Source organism: Notothenia rossii (assembly GCF_949606895.1).
Source record: "Notothenia rossii genome assembly, chromosome: 3".
Classification (NCBI taxonomy): Eukaryota; Metazoa; Chordata; class Actinopteri; order Perciformes; family Nototheniidae; genus Notothenia; species Notothenia rossii.
In genome coordinates, this window is record NC_136901.1 from 81,245,723 (window position 1) to 81,265,872 (window position 20,150).

Sequence of the window (20,150 nt, forward strand, 5' to 3'; positions counted from 1 at the left end):
GAGAAAAGAAATGATATGAAATAAAATCAGTCATTCTCTGTGTACTTTCAACCGCACTGGTTCAAGCTTTGCACCACAAATGCTTCGAAAGATATGTTCAAAAACCAGTGCGAGGTTGGGAAATTCCCATGGACTTAAATAGCCTCTGCTGCCCGTCTACAAGTTTAAGAAGACACCTCTGCACAGCCTTTAACGACACATATATGTTTGGAATTACATTTAGATATTCATATATTCTTCTTTTCTCAAGATATCTTTTTTTCTGCCTTAACCTTTATTAAAAAATAGGACATAATATAGACTGGAAAGAGAGTGGGGACAACATCCAGCAACGGATTTGAACCTGGGCTGTTCGGTTAAGACTTCTCGCTGCACCAGGTGAGCTATCTACACACCCCAGATATTCTTATACTAAAACATAAATATATAAATAATATTATGCTTGTAAGATTGGATTTTTGTCTAAAATATAGCCTATGGGGATTACACACAGCATCCAGTTTGAACTTTTAATAATCCGCTTGTTTTTCATTTTCAACAATGGGAATTAGCTTGAATTACATACAACAACTGACATAAATTCATCAAACCTTAGGTAAAGTCCCAGTTTCTCAATTTCATTGCTGTTTAATCTTGACAACCTTTTTGTGCAATGAAGGTTCTGTAATGAGTTTTAAAAATCCACTTGATGAATAACATGTTGATTTTGTTCAATACTGTCACTGTTTTGGTACTTTAACTATATATTGTATGATGGTGCCAATCAGAAATCCAGCCAGGATATTAAGTGGGGTCAGTAACTCCTGCTTGAATAACTGACAGATTATAAATGAATTGACAAGTAAACTAACACCAGCCAAAAATGATGCCGAGGTAAACACACTCTAATGCTAAACAGTCAATGCAGCTCCTCTCACAACGGAAAATGTAAGGATTTAAACGTAGTGGTAAAATCAATAAAGTACTCAAAAGACCGTCCACAGCAGGAAGGATATTAAGGTAAATTGTAGCTCATAAATGAAATATGCCACCACTCTCTGAGAGAAAGAAATACATTGTGGCTAAATTACGGCGCTATGGTTTATGATCAACCCTGCTGCTTCAGGCTGTTCCGTTTCCTTTTTTCCAGACTGCACTCAAGAAAACCTGCAACAATTGTATTCATCTTAGCCCTCATCAGGCACCTTAGCAAATTGGAATAAAACTGCAACTCACGCTTTAACATGAACCAACTTAATCTGTTAACAAACTAACAACAAAATCAATCATAGAATTACATAAATCACAGTACAATAACAGAAGGCACTATCCTATTTCTTTTAATATGTAATGGTTCATACAAGTAGTATTGTCTCCTCAAAAACATGTCACAATAAAAGCCACTTATATTATCTTATTGTTGGTTTTAACCACAGAGAATGTGCACCTGTCCAGCTTAGGATTTTTATAGGCAATGCCAGCCTCTGTAACACCACATCATACAGATAGAAATACAAAATTGTACTATGCCTTAAGTTGTACTTAGCCATCAGAAAGCCCAGAGGAAAGGAAAGTCCCCTGCCACCACCTAGGGTTGTTTAACTCGCTGACATTAAGAATTTATGAGCTTAAAGATTCGTCTGGCGCGACTGCAACGTGTCTTGAAAAGTGTTATGGAAGAGCAAACAAGTTGCTTTGTTGATACTTGCCTGTTTGTCAAGATGTGATTGCACAAGAGAAAATATTCTCACTAAAGAAAAGCCTATCCATGGCATTTTACAGTGAGGATTGTGGGGGGTTACATGGCTTCTTTTTAATTTTACAACAGTATTATTCATGAATGTGGGTAAATGATTGTGAATATCCCCTTGCTATTGAACCTGTATATAAGACCAAAGGTGCTATACATTTATTCTGAATTATATAAACAGGTGTATGTCCCCTTAGTACCCTAATAGACATAGCTGGCAGCTCCACTGAATGGTAGCTGCACTAGCTCCCATTCATCCTCAAGTGTATAATTTACAGACACAGTTTAAGGAAGTTTAATAAATAAAAATATAGAATTGGGTAAATTACATGTCCATATTGTAGAACAATGACCTTATACATCCTATACACAGTTCAATCACTCCTCATTGATTTACAATGATTGCACGTGGCTCCGATCTAATTCTCGTCTTTGACGTATTAATTGTGGTCAAACTGCCGACTTCTATTCCAATATAAAGAGGAAATTGATTTGCCACTGTGTGTCATTGTTATTCCTGTGGCACGCTGTTGTTTTTCATTGGGGTGACACAGTCTGGGGGTAAAAATTGGACAAAGTGCATGGAATAACAGAATCGAGCGGACGCTAGGTGTCACCCTTGTGACTTTGAAATCGGCCTGCCCTCCACAGGATGTGATGGCGGCAGAGCGCGCGGGTGAGAGGCAGACTGGCTGCACGGGAGGAGGGTGGGGGTGTTTGCGCGTGCGTGTGTTGAGGGACCGGCTGTGACCGTGTCGCGTCTGTCTGTGTGAGAGGGGTGAGATTTCAAGGAGGGAGATGAGAGAATATGTGCGAAGCAACAAGAGGAAGTTTCTATTCAGCCGCTTTTTTTGTGGCAGACTATTGTTTTTTGTCTGCACGTAACAGGCTGTTCACGTCAAAGGGAGCCTCAATATGATATCGACCTTATGAGTTAAATTGGATTCATTGAATACAGCTGATAATTGATTTGTTGTTTATTTTTCTTATGATGGTGATTAGCGGCAGGCTGCAGGTCATAGTCCACTCACCTCACTATTAACCTTTATAAAGGTGGACTGTGCAGCTGACAAACATAAACGATTTAATTAGCTTACAGTGAAAGCAATACCGTCTTTATTGGGCTTGTGTCTACTGGTGTTCATCCAAAAGTAGTGAGTGTAGAATTGAACTATTATCCGTGGCCTTAAAATAACTGAAACCAATTATTGACCTTGGCATTTTAAAGAATGTGATAGGTGATATTTACGTGTCCTAGGGTTATGTAAGATTAAGCTGTCTGTGGCTCTTTTTCCTGCTGTAACTACGCAAATTTCCCCTCCGTGGGACTAATAAAGGTATTCTGATTCTAATTGATAGGGAAGCTCAAAGGCAATGCTTTTTTAAAAAAAAAAAGCCTTTTAATTTTTGTGACATATAAGAAGAAGAAAAACGTCGGTTATTTGGTATTGATTTTGCCGAAGGCTACATGGAAACCATTATCTATAATGTAATTTGTATTCATTATTGTGAATTGCCTCACCAAGGTGCCCAGCGTTGCTTGAGTTCAGACTCAAGAGTCAGGTTAGGGTATAAATGATGTAACAAAAAGTGTACAGCTGCAACTGAAAACTTAAAAATGCTGTGGAAGGAAGCTGAAAATGCTATTAGGATGTTCTGTGTTTGGCATAGAGTTTACCAAACTTTTTTGACGTGTCACTGAGGGTCAAACAGATCAATATAAGTACACAATTAGGCTACTTCGAGGATCACAATGGAGAAGACATGTGCTGCAAAATATTACTTCAATTGCCCATTGACTAATATGAGAGAAAAAGAGGACACATATGTGAAAAGTTATCCTTAGCATCTCTTCTGCCTCCGCTGAGAGAAATTAGTCTGTACATCTTTTTTTGTCTGCATCACCCCATGGCATCCTTTCAAACACCCCCATGGGTCCCCAGATCCCACTTTTGAAACCGCAGCTCTAACGATCATTTAATACACAGCTTCGTGTTTCAACTTGTACGCCGTAATTGCCTGTCTCGTCGTCCATCTGCAGGAGAACAGGTAGTTGGCCGTGTTTCATTGCTGTACTTTGCCCCACCCACCAGCAGCTCAGCCCTCCTGTGTAACCCCTGATTGGCTGAGGGGATTGCAGGTCCTGGACTGAGCGCTGTGCTCGGAGCTGCGCGTCCGCCAGTGTGCACCAGTGAAGCGAGAGGAGCGCTTGTTGGAGTCAACTAGACAGCCTACTGGCAACGAGTGGTGAAATATTTTTTTTCTGCCTCAACCAGCCTGGATATAGGGTACTGTGCTTCTACTTTGCTGCAGCCCAGCATGAGACGCATTCTGTACATACACTAGGCTCCTGCATCGTTTCCTCCCAACTGGCTTTTGGCTACGGATTTTTATTTTTTCATGTTGAATGGACTAATTATCGGGCAGCCTTTTCCAAGTGAGATACGAGGAAATTAATCACTAAGTAAAAAGCTCCAAGACTCGCGGACGGGATGAAAGACTAAATCTGCTGGAAATAAAAAAGGTAACCGGGACTTCAGTGATGAGACATGTCTGCAATCGCACCCATGTTCTTTAGGCAAAGATAGCCGGACTTAAGCTGTTGAATAATTATCTGACTGGAGATTCTTTAAGCTTCTTCCATCACATATGCAGTTTGAAGGCAGATAGCCGAAGAGGACATTGTATCACTGCTTTGTAATATCTCACAGAGCAAGGTGTTTATCCGAAATCTTAAGTATTGTCTGGCATCAAGGCGGAGAATTTAACAAGGACTTTTTGAACATCGTTACTTCAAATTGTGTGGACTTGCTCACAGGAATTCTCATTCCCTCCATTCACTTGAAAATGGACAGTTCATCATATGAGTCATGTGTAAGACCAGTTCTGCCGCTTGAGAAGAACTGCATGGATTTACACCACTAAATCACTGTTGTGAGGAGATTCAGCATGTTCCCACAGATCTGTCGTTCCCAATGTCTCGCCCGCTGCAGTAGACCGGAGGATGTGCTGTGCCTGAGAAGAGTAAAATAGGCTGGAGCACTTGTAACAATTATAGCTTTCACACCATGATATAATTTTTTACACACAAGAGCTATTTGTCATCCTAACACTTTTTCTGGACATTTAAATGAAATGATTCATTTGGAACATTTTTCCTGTTTCCTCTGACGTGTAGACCTGTGCGTAATAATCAAGCTCTTTTTTAGGCAGAGAAAACTCAACAGGTACAATGCAAACCAAGGAGATGGAATTAATACAATTAATTGCTTTGTGGCTCTTATTTTGGGTCGGGGCTGAAGCTGTTATCAACCTAAAGTATGGAATAAACGAAGAGATGAAGCCCGGGTCAGTAATTGGAAACGTGACAAAGGACGCACTAAAGCAAGGATTTCAGATCGCACTGCAGCCCCCGTACTTGAGGGTTATTTCAAATTCAGAACCACGATGGGTGGAACTCAGTCCAGCCGGAATCCTTACAACCCAAATGAAAATAGATCGAGACGTAGTTTGTCGACAGAACCCAAAGTGCATTATTTCCCTAGAAGTGATGTCAAACTCTATGGAGATCTGTGTCATCAAAGTAGAAATTGAGGATTTAAACGATAATGCACCCAGATTCCCAACGAGCCACATTGACATTGAAATTTCTGAGAATGCCTCCCCTGGTACCAGGTTTCCCCTAGAGGGGGCAAGCGACCCGGACTCGGGGATCTTCGGAGTTCAATCATATTCCATCACCCCGAATGAGCTTTTCGGACTAGAAATCAAGACCAGAGGGGACGGCTCCAAAATTGCTGAGCTTGTTGTGCAAAAATCGTTAGACAGGGAGACCCAGTCCCACTATTCATATGAAATAAGTGCAGAAGATGGAGGAGACCCTCCTAAAATAGGCGCGGTCCAGTTAAATATCAAGGTGATTGATTCTAATGACAACAACCCTGTCTTTGACGAGTCAGTGTATACTGTTAATGTGATGGAGAATTCCCCTATCAATACATTAGTCATAGATTTGAATGCAACGGATCCCGACGAGGGTCCTAATGGAGAGGTTGTGTACACGTTTAACAGTTACGTCACCGAAAAAACGAGGGATGCTTTTAAAATTGACTCCAGAACCGGAATCATCACAGTCAACGGTATTTTGGATTATGAAACAAGCCAAATATTTGAGATTGACATCCAGGCCAAAGATTTAGGTCCCAACTCTATCCCAGCTCACTGCAAAGTCACAGTAAACGTGATGGACACGAACGATAACCCACCTATCATCAGTTTACTCTCACTGAACACAGAGATGGTGGAAGTTAGTGAAAACGCGCAGCGTGGATATGTAATTGCGCTGGTGAGGGTGTCAGATAAGGATTCAGGGGCAAACGGCAAAGTGCAGTGCAGGCTACAGGGCAACGTTCCGTTCAGACTTCAAGAATATGAGAGCTTCTCCACTATACTTGTTGACGGCAGGCTGGACAGAGAGCAAAAGGACACATACAACCTGACTATCCAAGCGGAGGATAGTGGCTCGCCTCCTTTACGCGCCACAAAATCTTTGGTTGTGAAAGTCTCAGATGAAAATGACAACCCTCCCCACTTCATTAAACCACATTATCAAGAGATGGTGATGGAAAACAACCTCCCGGGTTCGTGCCTGCTTGCAGTATCAGCTGAAGACCCGGATTTGGGCATGAATGGCACAGTTTCCTACTCCATAGTCCCCGGTGAGATTAAGCACATGGATGTAAACACATATGTTAGCATAAACCCATCAGGCCGCATTTACTCCATGAGATCATTCGACCATGAATACACAAGGACTTTTGATTTCAAAGTGTTAGCCAGAGACAATGGTAATCCCTCCTTATCAAGTAACGCCACAGTGCGTATTGTTGTCTTGGATGTCAACGACAACACACCTGTTATGACAAACCCTCCCCTAGTAAATGGCACAGCAGAGGTTTCCATCCCAAGAAATGCTGGGGTGGGTTACATGGTGACACAAGTGAAAGCAGACGACTACGATGAGGGGGAGAACGGCCGGCTGACCTATACCATCTCAGAGGGGGACAGGGCTTTCTTTGAAATCGACCAGGTGAACGGAGAGGTGCGCTCCACCAGGATGTTTGGAGAAAACGCCAAGCCCAACTACGAGATCACAGTGGTGGCGAGGGACCACGGCAAGCCCTCCCTGTCTGCCTCGGCCTACATCGTGGTGTACCTCTCTCCAGACCTGAATGCACAGGAGCCTATTGGACCTGTCAACCTGTCCCTCATCTTCATCATCGCCCTGGGCTCTATCGCCGCCATCCTGTTTGTCACCATGATTTTTGTGGCGGTCAAGTGCAAGAGGGACAACAAGGAGATCCGGACGTACAACTGCAGGTACTGACTAAATCTGTCGTGTGTGTATTTGTATGTGTATGTGTGTGTGCATATGAGAGAGTGAAGGTGTGCCCGTGCCAGCGATCGTGCCTGAAACGGCGAGTTGTTGTGAGTGCATTGCTTTTTATCGTGCAGCATGTAGAGGCCCGAGTGTGAGGACTGCAGATTTATTTTTTCCCAAAAGCTGAAAGTGAGGTAGACGATAAAGCCGACTGCTTTAAATCAGATACATTCTGCTGAGGCCCACTGTTCCGTGTTGAGGAAACGCAATTGATTGATTTAATCCACCCATTGTAACCAATTGACTCATAAATATGACGGTTCAACTGTCATGTTCAATTTGCGGGTGTGTTGCCGGACAATTAACGTCCCACTGGTTCAATAGCAGTCCCAGACATTTATTATTTAACGTCCACCATGGCTGATTGGCTGTTATCAGATCTAATCCGGTGTGATTATACACACTTCTCTGTAGGATCACTCACATATTCCTCTGCTTTCATCTGCAGCAAGGGTAATTGTGAGTAATAAAATGAAATAAAAATAAATAGCAACATTTAAAAGTGTAGCAAAAATCATGTATATCAAATCATTATGAACTCTTTACCCAGTTTCCTGGAAAGTAACAGATTATTATTTTCCGGTCCTTTTGAATATTGAACCTTCTGTTGTTCATCAATCTGAACATCAACTATGGCTTTGATTTCCCTGTGCCACATTTCCACTATAAATTTACATATAGATTGGATTTGAAAATGTAACCTGCAGCTATAATCATATTTAGCTCTAAACATAAATGTGTTAATTCAAAGTTAACTTGGGCTTTTTTTTAAAAACAAATATTCTAAAATTCCACAAGTTTTGTTCAGATTTTATATCTCAATATAGATTGAGATGTGTGTTTTTATTTTATTCTCATTAAACGTTTTAATTGAATTCGTCACAATTACTTTTCAACATTTTTTTGATTTGCAGATTTTCAAATTCAAATTATTCTTCTCTCTCTAGTAGCCCAACCTTACCTTAATATTGTTAGATGAAGAATCCACATCTCTTTGCATGATTATAGTAAAAATAAAAAAAACACCTGATTTGATCCAGAAAGACCCTCGTGTTGACATTTTGATCACAACACAGCTTCTTTATGCATTATAATTTTGTACATAATCTTTACTTTTTGTTCCTTGTAGAAACAATTGCAGAAAACTACAACTTCCAAATGTAAAACAGCTCTGAGTACTTTACTTTGCTAGTGTGAGCCCATTTGGTTGCTTTAATCAGCACTGATGTGTTCTGTTTCTCAGTCGGCACCTTGCATATGAGGAGCAGTTATCTCCAATTTATTGCTTGTCCTCAGTCAGTCTGTCTGAATCTGAACATTTCCCCTCCCAGATTTCAATTGTGGGCACATAGAGAGACAACATGTTACAATGATAAATGAAAAAGAGATTGAGTATTTTCTGCTCTCGCAGCTGCCCATTTTCCTTCCTCTGAATCAAAGGGGAGCAGAATGGGGGAGGGAGATGTTTTGAAGATGCAATCTAAAAGAAAAATGAAAACGAACTACGCTGCTGCGTCTTAGCCAGTGTGATTTTAGAAGCGGCACAGGATTAGAGACACATTTTAGTGAGGAGTAGAGGCCAGTTGGGCCTGGGATAGCAGAACATGTTCAAGAAGCAGGAACAGAGACATTCCATAAATGGTAATTTAATGGGTAACTTAATATTTGTTGTGGGCTTTCACATAAAATAAACCATTATGCTCTGTGCTGTAAGGTTAAAAATGGCCTACTCCAGAGTTTGAAGTTATACAGATGGTGAAAAACATCACAAATGATATGGAATATGTTAAGTGAGGTTTGTAGTCATCACCATGGAGAACTCAGCATCTGTTCTCCTGTGAAAAACTGCAAGGCTCTGTGAAGAATGGATATTTCCCCCACTCTGAGGATCCTTTGATAAAACATGGCTGTGTTGCTCATTTGCTCTTATTAAAGTCAAAATACTCAGTTCAAGTTTGCAGCAGCCACTGAGAGCAGCTAAATGAATTTGAATCTGCAGTTCTCGTGCACTCCGAGCTGCTAGTGGGCTCGCCTGATAATGAAAGAAGAAATGAAATTAGTGTGGGTTGTGTGCTTTGAATATGATTGCATATACCGGTAGTGCTGCTCAGTACCAGTGTGTTCATGTGCTTTGCTTCTGTGGTTTTGGCATGTTTGCATATTGTTTGCCTGTTTGTGACATTTCGATTATTGAGCATGCAAATGCAAACACACAAGGGAAAGCAGCTCCATGCAGGCCGGGTGTGGGGAATCACTTAAGTGTGCTGTTCCACCCCTGGACACGAGCAATGAGCGCTTGTCTGGCACCCATGGTCGAGTAGCGCCAAAGCTGGCATGGCGGGAGCGCTCTTTGACCGTGTGGACAGGGGTGGCTAAGGCAGAACACTGCTTTATTGAGTCTGTTCAGTTTCTTCTACTTGCGCAGGGTGGCGGAGTACTCTTATGGCAACCAGAAGAAGTCCAGCAAGAAGAAGAAGCTGAACAAGAACGACATCCGCCTGGTGCCACGTGACGTCGAGGAAACGGACAAGATGAATGTGGTGAGTTGCTCGTCTCTCACCTCCTCGCTCAACTACTTCGACTACCACCAGCAGAGCCTGCCGCTGGGCTGCAGGCGCTCCGAGAGCACCTTCCTCAACGTGGAGAACCAGAACTCACGCAATGCAGCTCCCAACCATGGCTATCAGCACCCGTTCACTGGGCAGGGTCACCAGCAGCCAGACCTCATCATCAACGGCATGCCACTGCCAGAGGTGAGATACAATCCGCTGTGCTCTGTCCTAAATCCTTGGCTGGGCTGCTGTGGGTGTTAAGGGGAGAGGAAAAGGGTTTTAAAATGGGTTCTCATGACTAAACATGAATAAACACTTAGCATTATTAGATTCCCTCTTTAATTAATTATATTTAATAGCTCTCTTTTATCATGCTGAATCCTAAGAATGAGCAGTAGAGAAGCAATGCAAAACCTATCATCACATCCCAAGTTCTAGTGACATTTCGCATTCCATCGTGACAGAGATTATAATGTCAGTGAAATGTCCACCTGTTATTGATGGAACACCGAGCTATCTCAAATGGCACGTGTGTCGTTCTGTCAGTGGATGTGAGTGGAATCCTTCACAGCATTTTAAGCCACAGAGACATTGAGGCTGACCTGTGACTGAGAGAGCGCTTCGCCAAGCAGAATTTACAGGCCTGACGAAGTGGATTATTTGGCCCTTCTAACTCCACTTGTTTTCTTTATTTTTTTATTTGTTGGTGCTGAGCTATTGCAAAATGAACAGCGGGTTTGAGAAGCTGCCAGATGTATTGACCCGTCTAATCAGCTCCCCCACACGTCATCTCAGGTGCTAGCTAAAAAGAATAATCATTGCTTAAATGCTTTATCTTTGTGTTGTCCATTTGGCTGCAGTATTACCGCATGGCCGCTCTGCACAGCCAGCCATTGAATTACCCTGACATACCATGCATGGCTCCAGCAGAGCAGTGAAAGACTATTCTGCCTGACAGAGTGTGTGCAGCCCGGCTGATCTTTAGTTTATAGATTTACCTATGTATAAACCGGTCTATTGGAGTCTTTGGGAAACCTTTCTCTTTGTGACCCACTTGTCCTTGATCCCATGGGGGAAAGGGGAATTTATGTTTGTGTGTGAGGGGGAAATGAATTATTGTGCTTGTGTTTGTTTAAGAATGTGCATGATGCTCACTCCTATAGACAGCAGCTCCACACACGCACACACACACACACACACACACACACACACACACACACACACACACACACACACACACACACACACACACACACACACACACACACACACACACACACACACACACACACACACACACACACACACACACACACACACACACACACACACACACACACACACACACACTTGTAATTGATGACTCCAATCTCCGTTTGACATTCAGTGAGAAGAAGGTGGAGGGGAAGGGGGATTGGAAGTGTGGGTCTTAAAACAAGAAACACAAGATGGATATTGATGTATTGACTGGATGATACAGAGAGATCCAGGCAGCGGTGGATCCTGAGGGGTCAATGAGACCTACTTACAGGCATGCTGATTTACTGGGCCTGTCTGAGCTGGATCTGACTGAGTCTGTGTGTAAGTAACACAGGTGGAAGGGATGAGAGATGTTATGGGGGGCTGTGCTGTGGCGTTATCCTCTCAGTGCAGGCAGAGGTGGGGGATTCAGCAGGTACACGCAGTGACCCGTATGCTGTGATTGTATTTGCTGGTAGGTAGTGCTATGCGGGTCACCAGCAACCTTTGCTCAGCCAAGAAAATGTGCACAAAGAGATCACCAAACGTTGTAAAAAAATAACTCCAGCAAGCATCCTGTCTCTGTGGCTTAACACTCCAATAAAAGCACATTTGCCGCAGGATTAGCAGAGACTTTATTTGTTTCAGCTAATGAAAAAGTGGAGAGGGAGACAAATAGGGCTGAAGATTGATTTAGATGATTCCATATGCAGAGCTTGGAGAGGTCTTGATAGAGCTGTGTGAGGGCAGATAGTGAGATAAGTAGGGGAGAAGTGAGCGAGGGTGAATGAGTCTTAGTGCCAGGTGTCTGAGCCTCCACCACGTTTCTCATTTGCTTAGAGGCAGATGATTGGCTTGATAGAGGCCGGGCCTGTTTAGCATGCAGCTTCCATTGCTCTCCGCCTTGCCCATGATGTTGACAAACATCTCTTTGACCCAGCCTGTGCACATTTTCCCCTGGACTAAGAAGAAGATCATTTGTGTGTGTGTGTGTGTGTGTGTGTGTGTGTGTGTGTGTGTGTGTGTGTGTGTGTGTGTGTGTGTGTGTGTGTGTGTGTGTGTGTGTGTGTGTGTGTGTGTGTGTGTGTGTGTGTGTGTGTGTGTGTGTGTGTGTGTGTGTGTGTGTGTGTGTGTGTGTGTGTGTGTGTGTGTGTGTGTGTGTGTGTGTGTGTGTGTGTGTGTGTGTGTGTGTGTGTGTGAGTGAGTGATACTTCGTGAGAAATAGTGTTATACAGCGAGGGAATGCCTTGTACCTCCAACGACTGCTCAACAACAGTTGTAATTTCTTCTCCTGCCCATTGTGGCATTTGCAAAAAGGCAGAAGCTCTACAATATTCACAAGTGTTGCTCTTAAATGTAAAATGTTTTCAGTATAATTGCAATGCCATTTATAGCACAAACAAACAGCAGTAAAATGCTAATTGCTTTGTTACAATGTGCAAGCTTGGGCTTGAAACCACTTGACTCCACAAGTCCTACACCCAGATCACATTGACTGGCTAATACACACGAGTGGCTACACTGTTGTGATTACCAAGGCTGCTTTGTCCCCCAAAAAAATGTTTTCATTCTGAGGGCGACCTCATAATTATCCATGATTCATTTATCCACGGCGGAAGAGCTTTTTGTTTTTACACCGGGGCAGGATGATAACTGTTTGTTTATGTTCTAAACGTAGATTAAAATGATCATAGCCATCAAAATGTGGATAGAGGTCGGATTAGGTTTGTTAATGGAGGTAGAGAGGATATGGAGTGGGCCCACGTCTATATGTAAATTGTGTTTTTGATCAATGCAAAATTCTCCTCCATTGTTAGTTTATGTGGGGCAGCGAACATCCTGCCTATGTCAGAGCAGCTAAACTCAAGCTTTTCCTGCTTCAGACAAAGCATGCTGGCACACATACGTACACACACACAGCAGACTCGGCCAAGATAACAGTGACAGGTCTCCCCGAAGGCTTCATACCTGCAATTGCATTGTGTATATTGGATTCTCCCTTGTGAGTATGTGTACCAGTATATACCTCCCTGAACATGGCTGTCCATTGTTTTGGAAAGCATCAGCTGTGAGATGTTTGTTAGACCTGCCTTTGGTAGCACTAATATGAACGCTCACAGGAGAATAGAGCTGTCTTCCATGACTTAATTACACTGAATCACTTGGTGGGAGAGACAATTATACAGTAAAGGAATGGCCTTTGGCTAGAATGTTTTTTAATTTGTAATGTCTAAGGCTTCTCACACCTGTGATTGCAGATAATGAGCGTAGCGGGAAAATAAGATATCTTACTTTATTGATTAGCTTCAAAATGGAAGTTGGACTTTGCACTTTATGGTGTAAAATGTTTAGCAGTTCAGTTAATTCATAATCAATGCAATCACCCTCCAGATGCGTATTGCACCGTTTCCCTATAGATACTGCAGCTACATAAGACTCAGTGTTTCTGTAAGGTAGTGTGCTCCTCAGTGTCAGGTTCAGATTCTGACTCAAAGAGAAATGGATGTATATTTTGCGTTTGTTTGTTCGGATTCCTCAGTCAATCAAAGGATCCTAAATGAGAAAAGAAAAATGTGAAAAGAAACAAGTGACAGGGACATGTCAGTGCACCAGTCGTGTCGTTTTTCCCTGTTAGGGAGGAAGAAGTTTTGATATTGATGTCGGAAAGACAACAGGGAGTGGTTCCAGCAAGGCTGCATATCCCTCGCTATCATTTCACATCAGGACAATATGCATGGGAGCATTCAAACGTGTCATATTGAGCATGCAAAGTAGATGTCATGCTGTCAGCGCATACTACACATCTGTTGAAACTGCCAATCTTCCCCCAGACACCTACTCACAAACACACACGCACACACAATTTTTTCTTATGGAGTGTCACATTTATTTGAAATATGGACTGTGATATTATCATTTACATCATTATGACCGCCTCAGAAACCTCAGAGAAGTTGAAGCGAGAGGCATAATCCAACATATTCGATAATCAAACACAGTAGTGATTCTGCATTTAAAGTACTCTTCTAATGTTTTTTTTTTAATATTGTCATTCCCTGGTGTAGAAGAAATGCTTGGCTATAGATGTTGCAAATCGGATCCCCTTAATAGTTTCTGTCGTTGTAGTGTTAGATTTTACGGGCAGCTCTTACATATTTACTGCTGTTGCTAACTGTTTTTCATCAGTGCAGATAGTTTTACAGTATATGAAATAATTGATATTTTCCTCTCATCTAGCAGCTTTGCATTGAAACTGTAATTTTGTTGGTTAAGTAAAGAGGACGGTACAGATTGTGAGTGGAAATTGTGTCTCTAAAATGCGTCTCTCCAGGCTGTATCTGGCTGATTAATTGAGCTTTTGTTTGTTGACTTGAACATGCTGTGATTGACAGAAAGTAGGGAACATCAGCAATTGGTAGAGAGTGTAATTGGGAGATGACAACATGGAAAGTAGAGAAGCACGGAGTGAGAGTAGAGCTCCTCAGCGCTCACGTTGCTGCTGAATGCTTCCCATGCTGCAACAGGAGACTCTGGCTTGAGATCATTTCAAAATGTACAAGTTCATTGCCTTCGTTTATACTTTCTAGTGTCTGTCAGTGAGCTTTGTATTCGCACTTTCAATGCCGTTTGGAAGTGAATAGATGTGAATGAGTCTGACATTTCCAGCAAAAACAATGGACTTATTAAATGAAAGAACCATCCTGTCATTTACACCTACGTGTCAAAAAGAGTTGATGCATGAAATGACATTGAAACGCCTCTTCCTGGACACATTGTCTTTGGTATATCATTATATACAAATATATATTGTTTATACTACACTGGTGCCCATAAAGTTGGAATCACATATATTGTACCTCTTCTCATGAAATGATTGTGTCTATATAGGAATAAAAACAGGAATGTGTCTAAAAACTAAATTATTCAAACTTTGTGGGCAACAGTGTGTGTATGTATATATACACTGAACAAAAAATATAAACGCAAATCTTTTGTTTTTGCTTCCATTTTTCATGAGATGAACTCAAAGATCTAAAACATTTTCTACAGACACAAAATAACCATTTCTCTCAAATTTTGTTCACAAATCTGAAAAAATCTTTGATAGTGAGCACTTCTCCTTTGCCGAGATAATCCATCCCACCTCACAGGTGTGGCATATCAAGATGCTGATTAGACAGCATGATTATTGCACAGGTGTGCCTTAGGCTGGCCACAATAAAAGGCCACTCTGAAACGTGCATTTTTGCTTTATTGGGGGGGTCTGGGGGGGTCCGAAAACCAGTCAGTATCTGGTGTGAGGGTTAGGATTAGGGTTAGGGTTAGGGTTAGGGTAATGTTGTGAATCGAGTGGCCCATGGTGGTGGTGGGGTTATGGTATGGGCAGGCGTATGTTATGGATGACGAACACAGGCCACTCGATTCACAACATTACCCTAACCCTAACCCTAATCCTCACACCAGATACTGACTGGTTTTCAGACCCCCCCAGACCCCCCCAATAAAGCAAAAATGCATGTTTCAGAGTGGCCTTTTATTGTGGCCAGCCTAAGGCACACCTGTGCAATAATCATGCTGTCTAATCAGCATCTTGATATGCCACACCTGTGAGGTGGGATGGATTACCTCGGCAAAGGAGAAGTGCTCACTATCACAGATTTGTGAACAATATTTGAGAGAAATGGTTATTTTGTGTATGTAGAAAATGTTTTAGATCTTTGAGTTCATCTCATGAAAAATGGGAGCAAAAACAAAAGTGTTGCGTTTATATTTTTGTTCAGTGTATATATATATAATATTGTTTTTCTTGTTAACAGACCAATTACAGCCATTGTTAAAGCATACACTACATTGCTTCTGATACCTGATTGTAGCCGAGATCATATCCTCCAAACCAGTATGGAGTGTCCCATTATTCACTTATCCACTAATCTTTACATTATTTCAAGAGTTCGGCTTGAATTTGCATTACATTAAAACGGAAACAAAACTAATGTCTTGCTGAAGAGCTTTATAAGAAAAAAGCTGCATACTCTGATGGCATAAACTGATTTAAATTCCTATTTCAAAACCTCCCCAGTTTGTCAAAGAGATAGAAAGACTAATGGTGGTGGAAAGGAAAAAACAGATAAATAATGGAAGGAATACATAACTGCTTGATCTTAAAAGCCAATTTTCTTTTTACATTTGATGTGCAGTTGGAGTGGGAGGTGTATGTTGCATTCTTTAAAGTCTCCTCCTTTCAAAGGATTTGAGGAAGAATCTTTTCATCTCCAAAAGCTTGGGATGCACACTGATTGAGTGGCAGATGAACCTCTTAATTATTTAGAGAGGTTATTTGTAAGGCAGACTTCAGAAATGCTTGGCTTTTCAAGTGTCAGTGTTTATAAGGTGAAATAAAGCCTTGTCTGTCAGAAATAAATTACCAGTGTGACAGTGATGTACTCAGTGCCCTCTTTATTGCATTCCTCAGATTGCTCCTCCCATTGTGTTTTCCACACAAAGCTGGGGAAGCTGTAGGGTGATTTTGTGACATTACTCGACAAGATGGTTTTCACTTCATGCACAACCAGTGCTAGTTTTACACTTGGTTGGGTTTTTATAGCCTTGACCCCAACCCGCAACACCCCCTCACTTCACGCCATTCTCGATGTTGCAGAGGTACAATGAAATGACATAACAACCGCAGGCAGCCAGTCAGCGGCGGGCGGGCCGCCGGGCTGCCACCCTCTCGTCGGGATCAGAGCGCCCAGCCAAAGAGCTCAGGAGTCAAAACACATGAGTGACGGCGCCTGATGAACACATTTCACTGCATGTGTCCTTAACCACATGTGACTAGAAGGGAGCATGCAGAGGGAGTAATGGCTACTGTGGAGAAATGGCAGGGCAGAGAAAATTGAGGATAGACGGAAAGAGAGAGATGTCTATTTATAGAGCGCCAATGATTTTCCTCAACCTGTAAGGCTACTGCCTGAAATATCTTATTTTCCCCTGTAAAATGTGGTGTAAAGATGAGGTGGTTTTATTGCACCTAACATATCAACTGGTACAGAAAGCAATAATGTCACATAACTATTACTAGTACAAGATGTTTTTTCCACTGGAAAAAAAACCAAATATGATTATTTTGATATACCTGCAAATACAGGAGGTGGTATTAACAGAGGATTGTGGTTTCAGAAGACATTTTGCAACAACTCTCTTTGCATAACATCTTGACAGTCCAGGAGGAAACCATCAAATGATTGAACATCTTGATAACATCAGCAGACTATATTTGCTACAGCAGACGTTTTCAAGCTGTTATACACCAGAGACACACAAGCACACAATTACATCAATATAAAAGAGTAAAATCATATGGCACTAATCAACCTGATAATCCATCCATCTCTCAAAACGATTTGACTTGGATCAAGACGAGAGAAGGAAGATATATTTTAAATGACTTTAAAAGCTCTATCATGTGGCAAGAATGAACTTTTGTGTAAACCTATTAAACATCAAAGGAATAGGATTTTCTTTGTGGAGCCACAGATAGGCACATAAAGGCATTAGTCCTTCAACAATTTATGTTAAAAGATTTCGACTGGAGACGTACGTTAATGCAAAGAGGGTTATAATGGCATTGGGCTTATAGGTTGATGGGTTCACACGCTAAATAGAGTGAAGGAAATGGACATAGTGATGATGTTTATCGCTGGGGAAGGGGACATCATTACGCACCTTGTTAAGCCCTGCAAGCAATGCTGCATGGACGTAATTACCCATTTAAATGAGTTTCCTGCAGCAGTGTTTTTTATTTCTCAAATTAAACTCTCAGACACAAATATGCAGCATTCTGTTTTCTGTCATGGAAATCCAAGTCCCAACACAGAGGGAGCTAACGTGTGACAATTTACCCTCAAGAAAATGGATTTATTAAGACATTTTGAAGCGAGCATACAAAGCCTTCCTCATATTTTCTTGCCAAGTTTTAGTGTCAAACCCCTACCGTTTTTAATGTCAAGCAAAACTAAGTTGGAGAAATCTAATAGTGAAAAAAAAGGTCTAAGGAAGAGCGATGACAAGGGAAAGCTACAGGAGAATAACAAAATAACCCCGTATCTGATTGATGCAGATTTTGCTGTAGTTGAAAATGGCTGAAGTTACATTATTATACTGTAGGATAGAAAAGGTCATGTTTAAAAACAGAAGCCCTAAGACTTGTTATGGCCAGGAGTGAAATCTATTTGCCGTGGAACACTATTTGTTCTGTCGTATCCACTGTATGTCAAGACAAATGTGCCCGCCTCTGTCCCTCTAGCTCAGAAATATTAAAACAAAATCATTTGTACAGTGTGTGTTGGCATGCAGTGAAAGGAAACATCGACCTCATCGTTCCTCACAGATAAGAATAACAAGGGACTCACAATCAACCTGCTCTTTGGGGAAATTATCATTTCTTTTGTTCTGATGTGTCGTGGAACAACAAAACCAGAATGTTTTCTACCAAGTAAACGAAGTGAATCAAAAGTAATTACAATTATCTGGTAATGACCATTATGATTTGAGTGGGCCAAAAACTAATTTTGTCCAAATGTGCAGGGGGAAAATATATTAATTAAAATGCATCGGTATCAGTCTTTTTTGACTGTCCTGTTTTAGTTGAACCTCGGGTTAGCAGACGTGTTGCCACATTGTTAAGATAGTTCCCAGGGCTTGAGGCTGATGCTATGCCATTTGAATGACATGGAAATTGGGGTGGGGGTTGGGATTCTGTGGATCGTAACAATACTAGCTGTGAAAGGAAACTTTTCCAAGCAGCCAGCTATGACACCAGGGAAGAATGACCTTTCCAAGTGTCCTTTTTTTTGCCTAAAACAAAGAGGAGGCAGGACGATGTTAGTTAGCATTTCCCTCATCAGATTAAATGTCAACTTCTGCATGCATAATTGTATAAGGGAAAGGAGGAAGACTTGGACCAATTTGCTGGTGGACATAACAATCCCAAGCTTGGTTGTCCACTGCATTGCAGATAGTGTCACGATACTTCAATGTCGCCTGCTTATACTTTACTGCCTTTATTTTTGTTATGTTTGGATCTGTATGTCAGAGAGTGGCTTTACAATAATTGCAACATCGAGTGAAACTTAATTCAGCTGGAGACAAAAGAATCCCTTTGTGACATGCCTACCTTTTTCAAAGTATTTCAAGAAAGCAGAGCAGACAAAAGGGAGCAAACATTATTTTATTTCACACAAAACTGCAGCATTATACCTTTGTTTTGTTCGTTCCAGTGGTTGAGCAGTCTTTCCTGTTTCTCCCCTGCTTTCATTTCAGTAAATTCATGCAGCACTTTTGTCTCTAGACATAAACCTGGATGCGCATTAGGAAGTGCATGTATGGGATGTTTGATGAGCACAGAGGCTGTTGGCAGGCGAGCCGCTATAGCAGCAATATCGGCCGTCTCGGAGCCGTGCAGCGGTATGGCTAGGAGAGCAGCAGGGTAGCGTAATTGTGCATTGTTCATCCACAGAACTGAGGCAGAGCATGTAATGAGCTGTAGCATTTTCGCCCAGCCAGCCTAATGGGCTATGACCGAGTATAGGCCTCTCGCAGGCCCAGCGTTCCCCCTGCCCTGTGTGGCCAGTGTCTTGGGCCTCTTCTTTTCTTTTCTCCTATTCTCCCCCTTCTCTCTGCTAGATCAGCATCAACCATTCCTTCACCCCTGTTATCCCCCTGCTTTATCTCTGCTCTCCTTCCCATTGTCCCCCTGTCTGAGGAGATGGTGGGACCCCTAATGTGTTCAATGTGTGGCTCCTTTTCTCATTCATGATGTCTGTAAAGCTCTAAGCAGTCAGTCTGATTCGGGCTGACATAAATCAGAATAGCTCATTGATGGAGCGCCCTGTGTAGTGTGATTACATTAAAAACCCAAACACAGCATACAAATAAAAGTTCAGGAGGAGAATTTGCTGATGTTAGGTGTAGGGGATTTGTTGTAAGAAGTCGGCTTATTTTTCTATCAACGGCTGTTTTGCATTTTGATTATCTAGTTTCCCTGAAAGCAATTCAGATGGGCCCGTTTCATTCGGGTTTGTTTTTTCTGGGATTAGGGCTTTTCAGAAAAGGCCCTGGCCTATTATTTATGCCCATATCTAGTTTCTTGGGAGGCGGGAAACCATTTATTTGCTCAAGTGATACCAGG

The 20,150-nt window shown here is 41.9% G+C and overlaps 1 protein-coding gene across 7 annotated transcripts in view; it reads left to right on the plus strand.

Moving 5' to 3' along the window:
- The first annotated feature begins 3,895 nt into the window (after nt 1–3,895).
- The window catches only part of pcdh19 (protocadherin 19), a 54,428-nt gene continuing 38,173 nt past the window's right edge, over nt 3,896–20,150 (plus strand). For 2 of the 7 annotated variants that reach the window (XM_079670517.1, XM_079670516.1), the window contains exons 1-2: nt 3,896–7,108; nt 9,577–9,922. In XM_079670517.1, coding sequence (XP_079526643.1) covers nt 4,962–7,108; nt 9,577–9,922 — 2,493 coding nt within the window. In that variant the 5' untranslated portion in view covers nt 3,896–4,961. The remainder of the gene's footprint in view (nt 7,109–9,576; nt 9,923–20,150) is intronic. The other 5 variants (XM_079670521.1, XM_079670520.1, XM_079670519.1 and 2 more) reach the window with 4 other exon arrangements.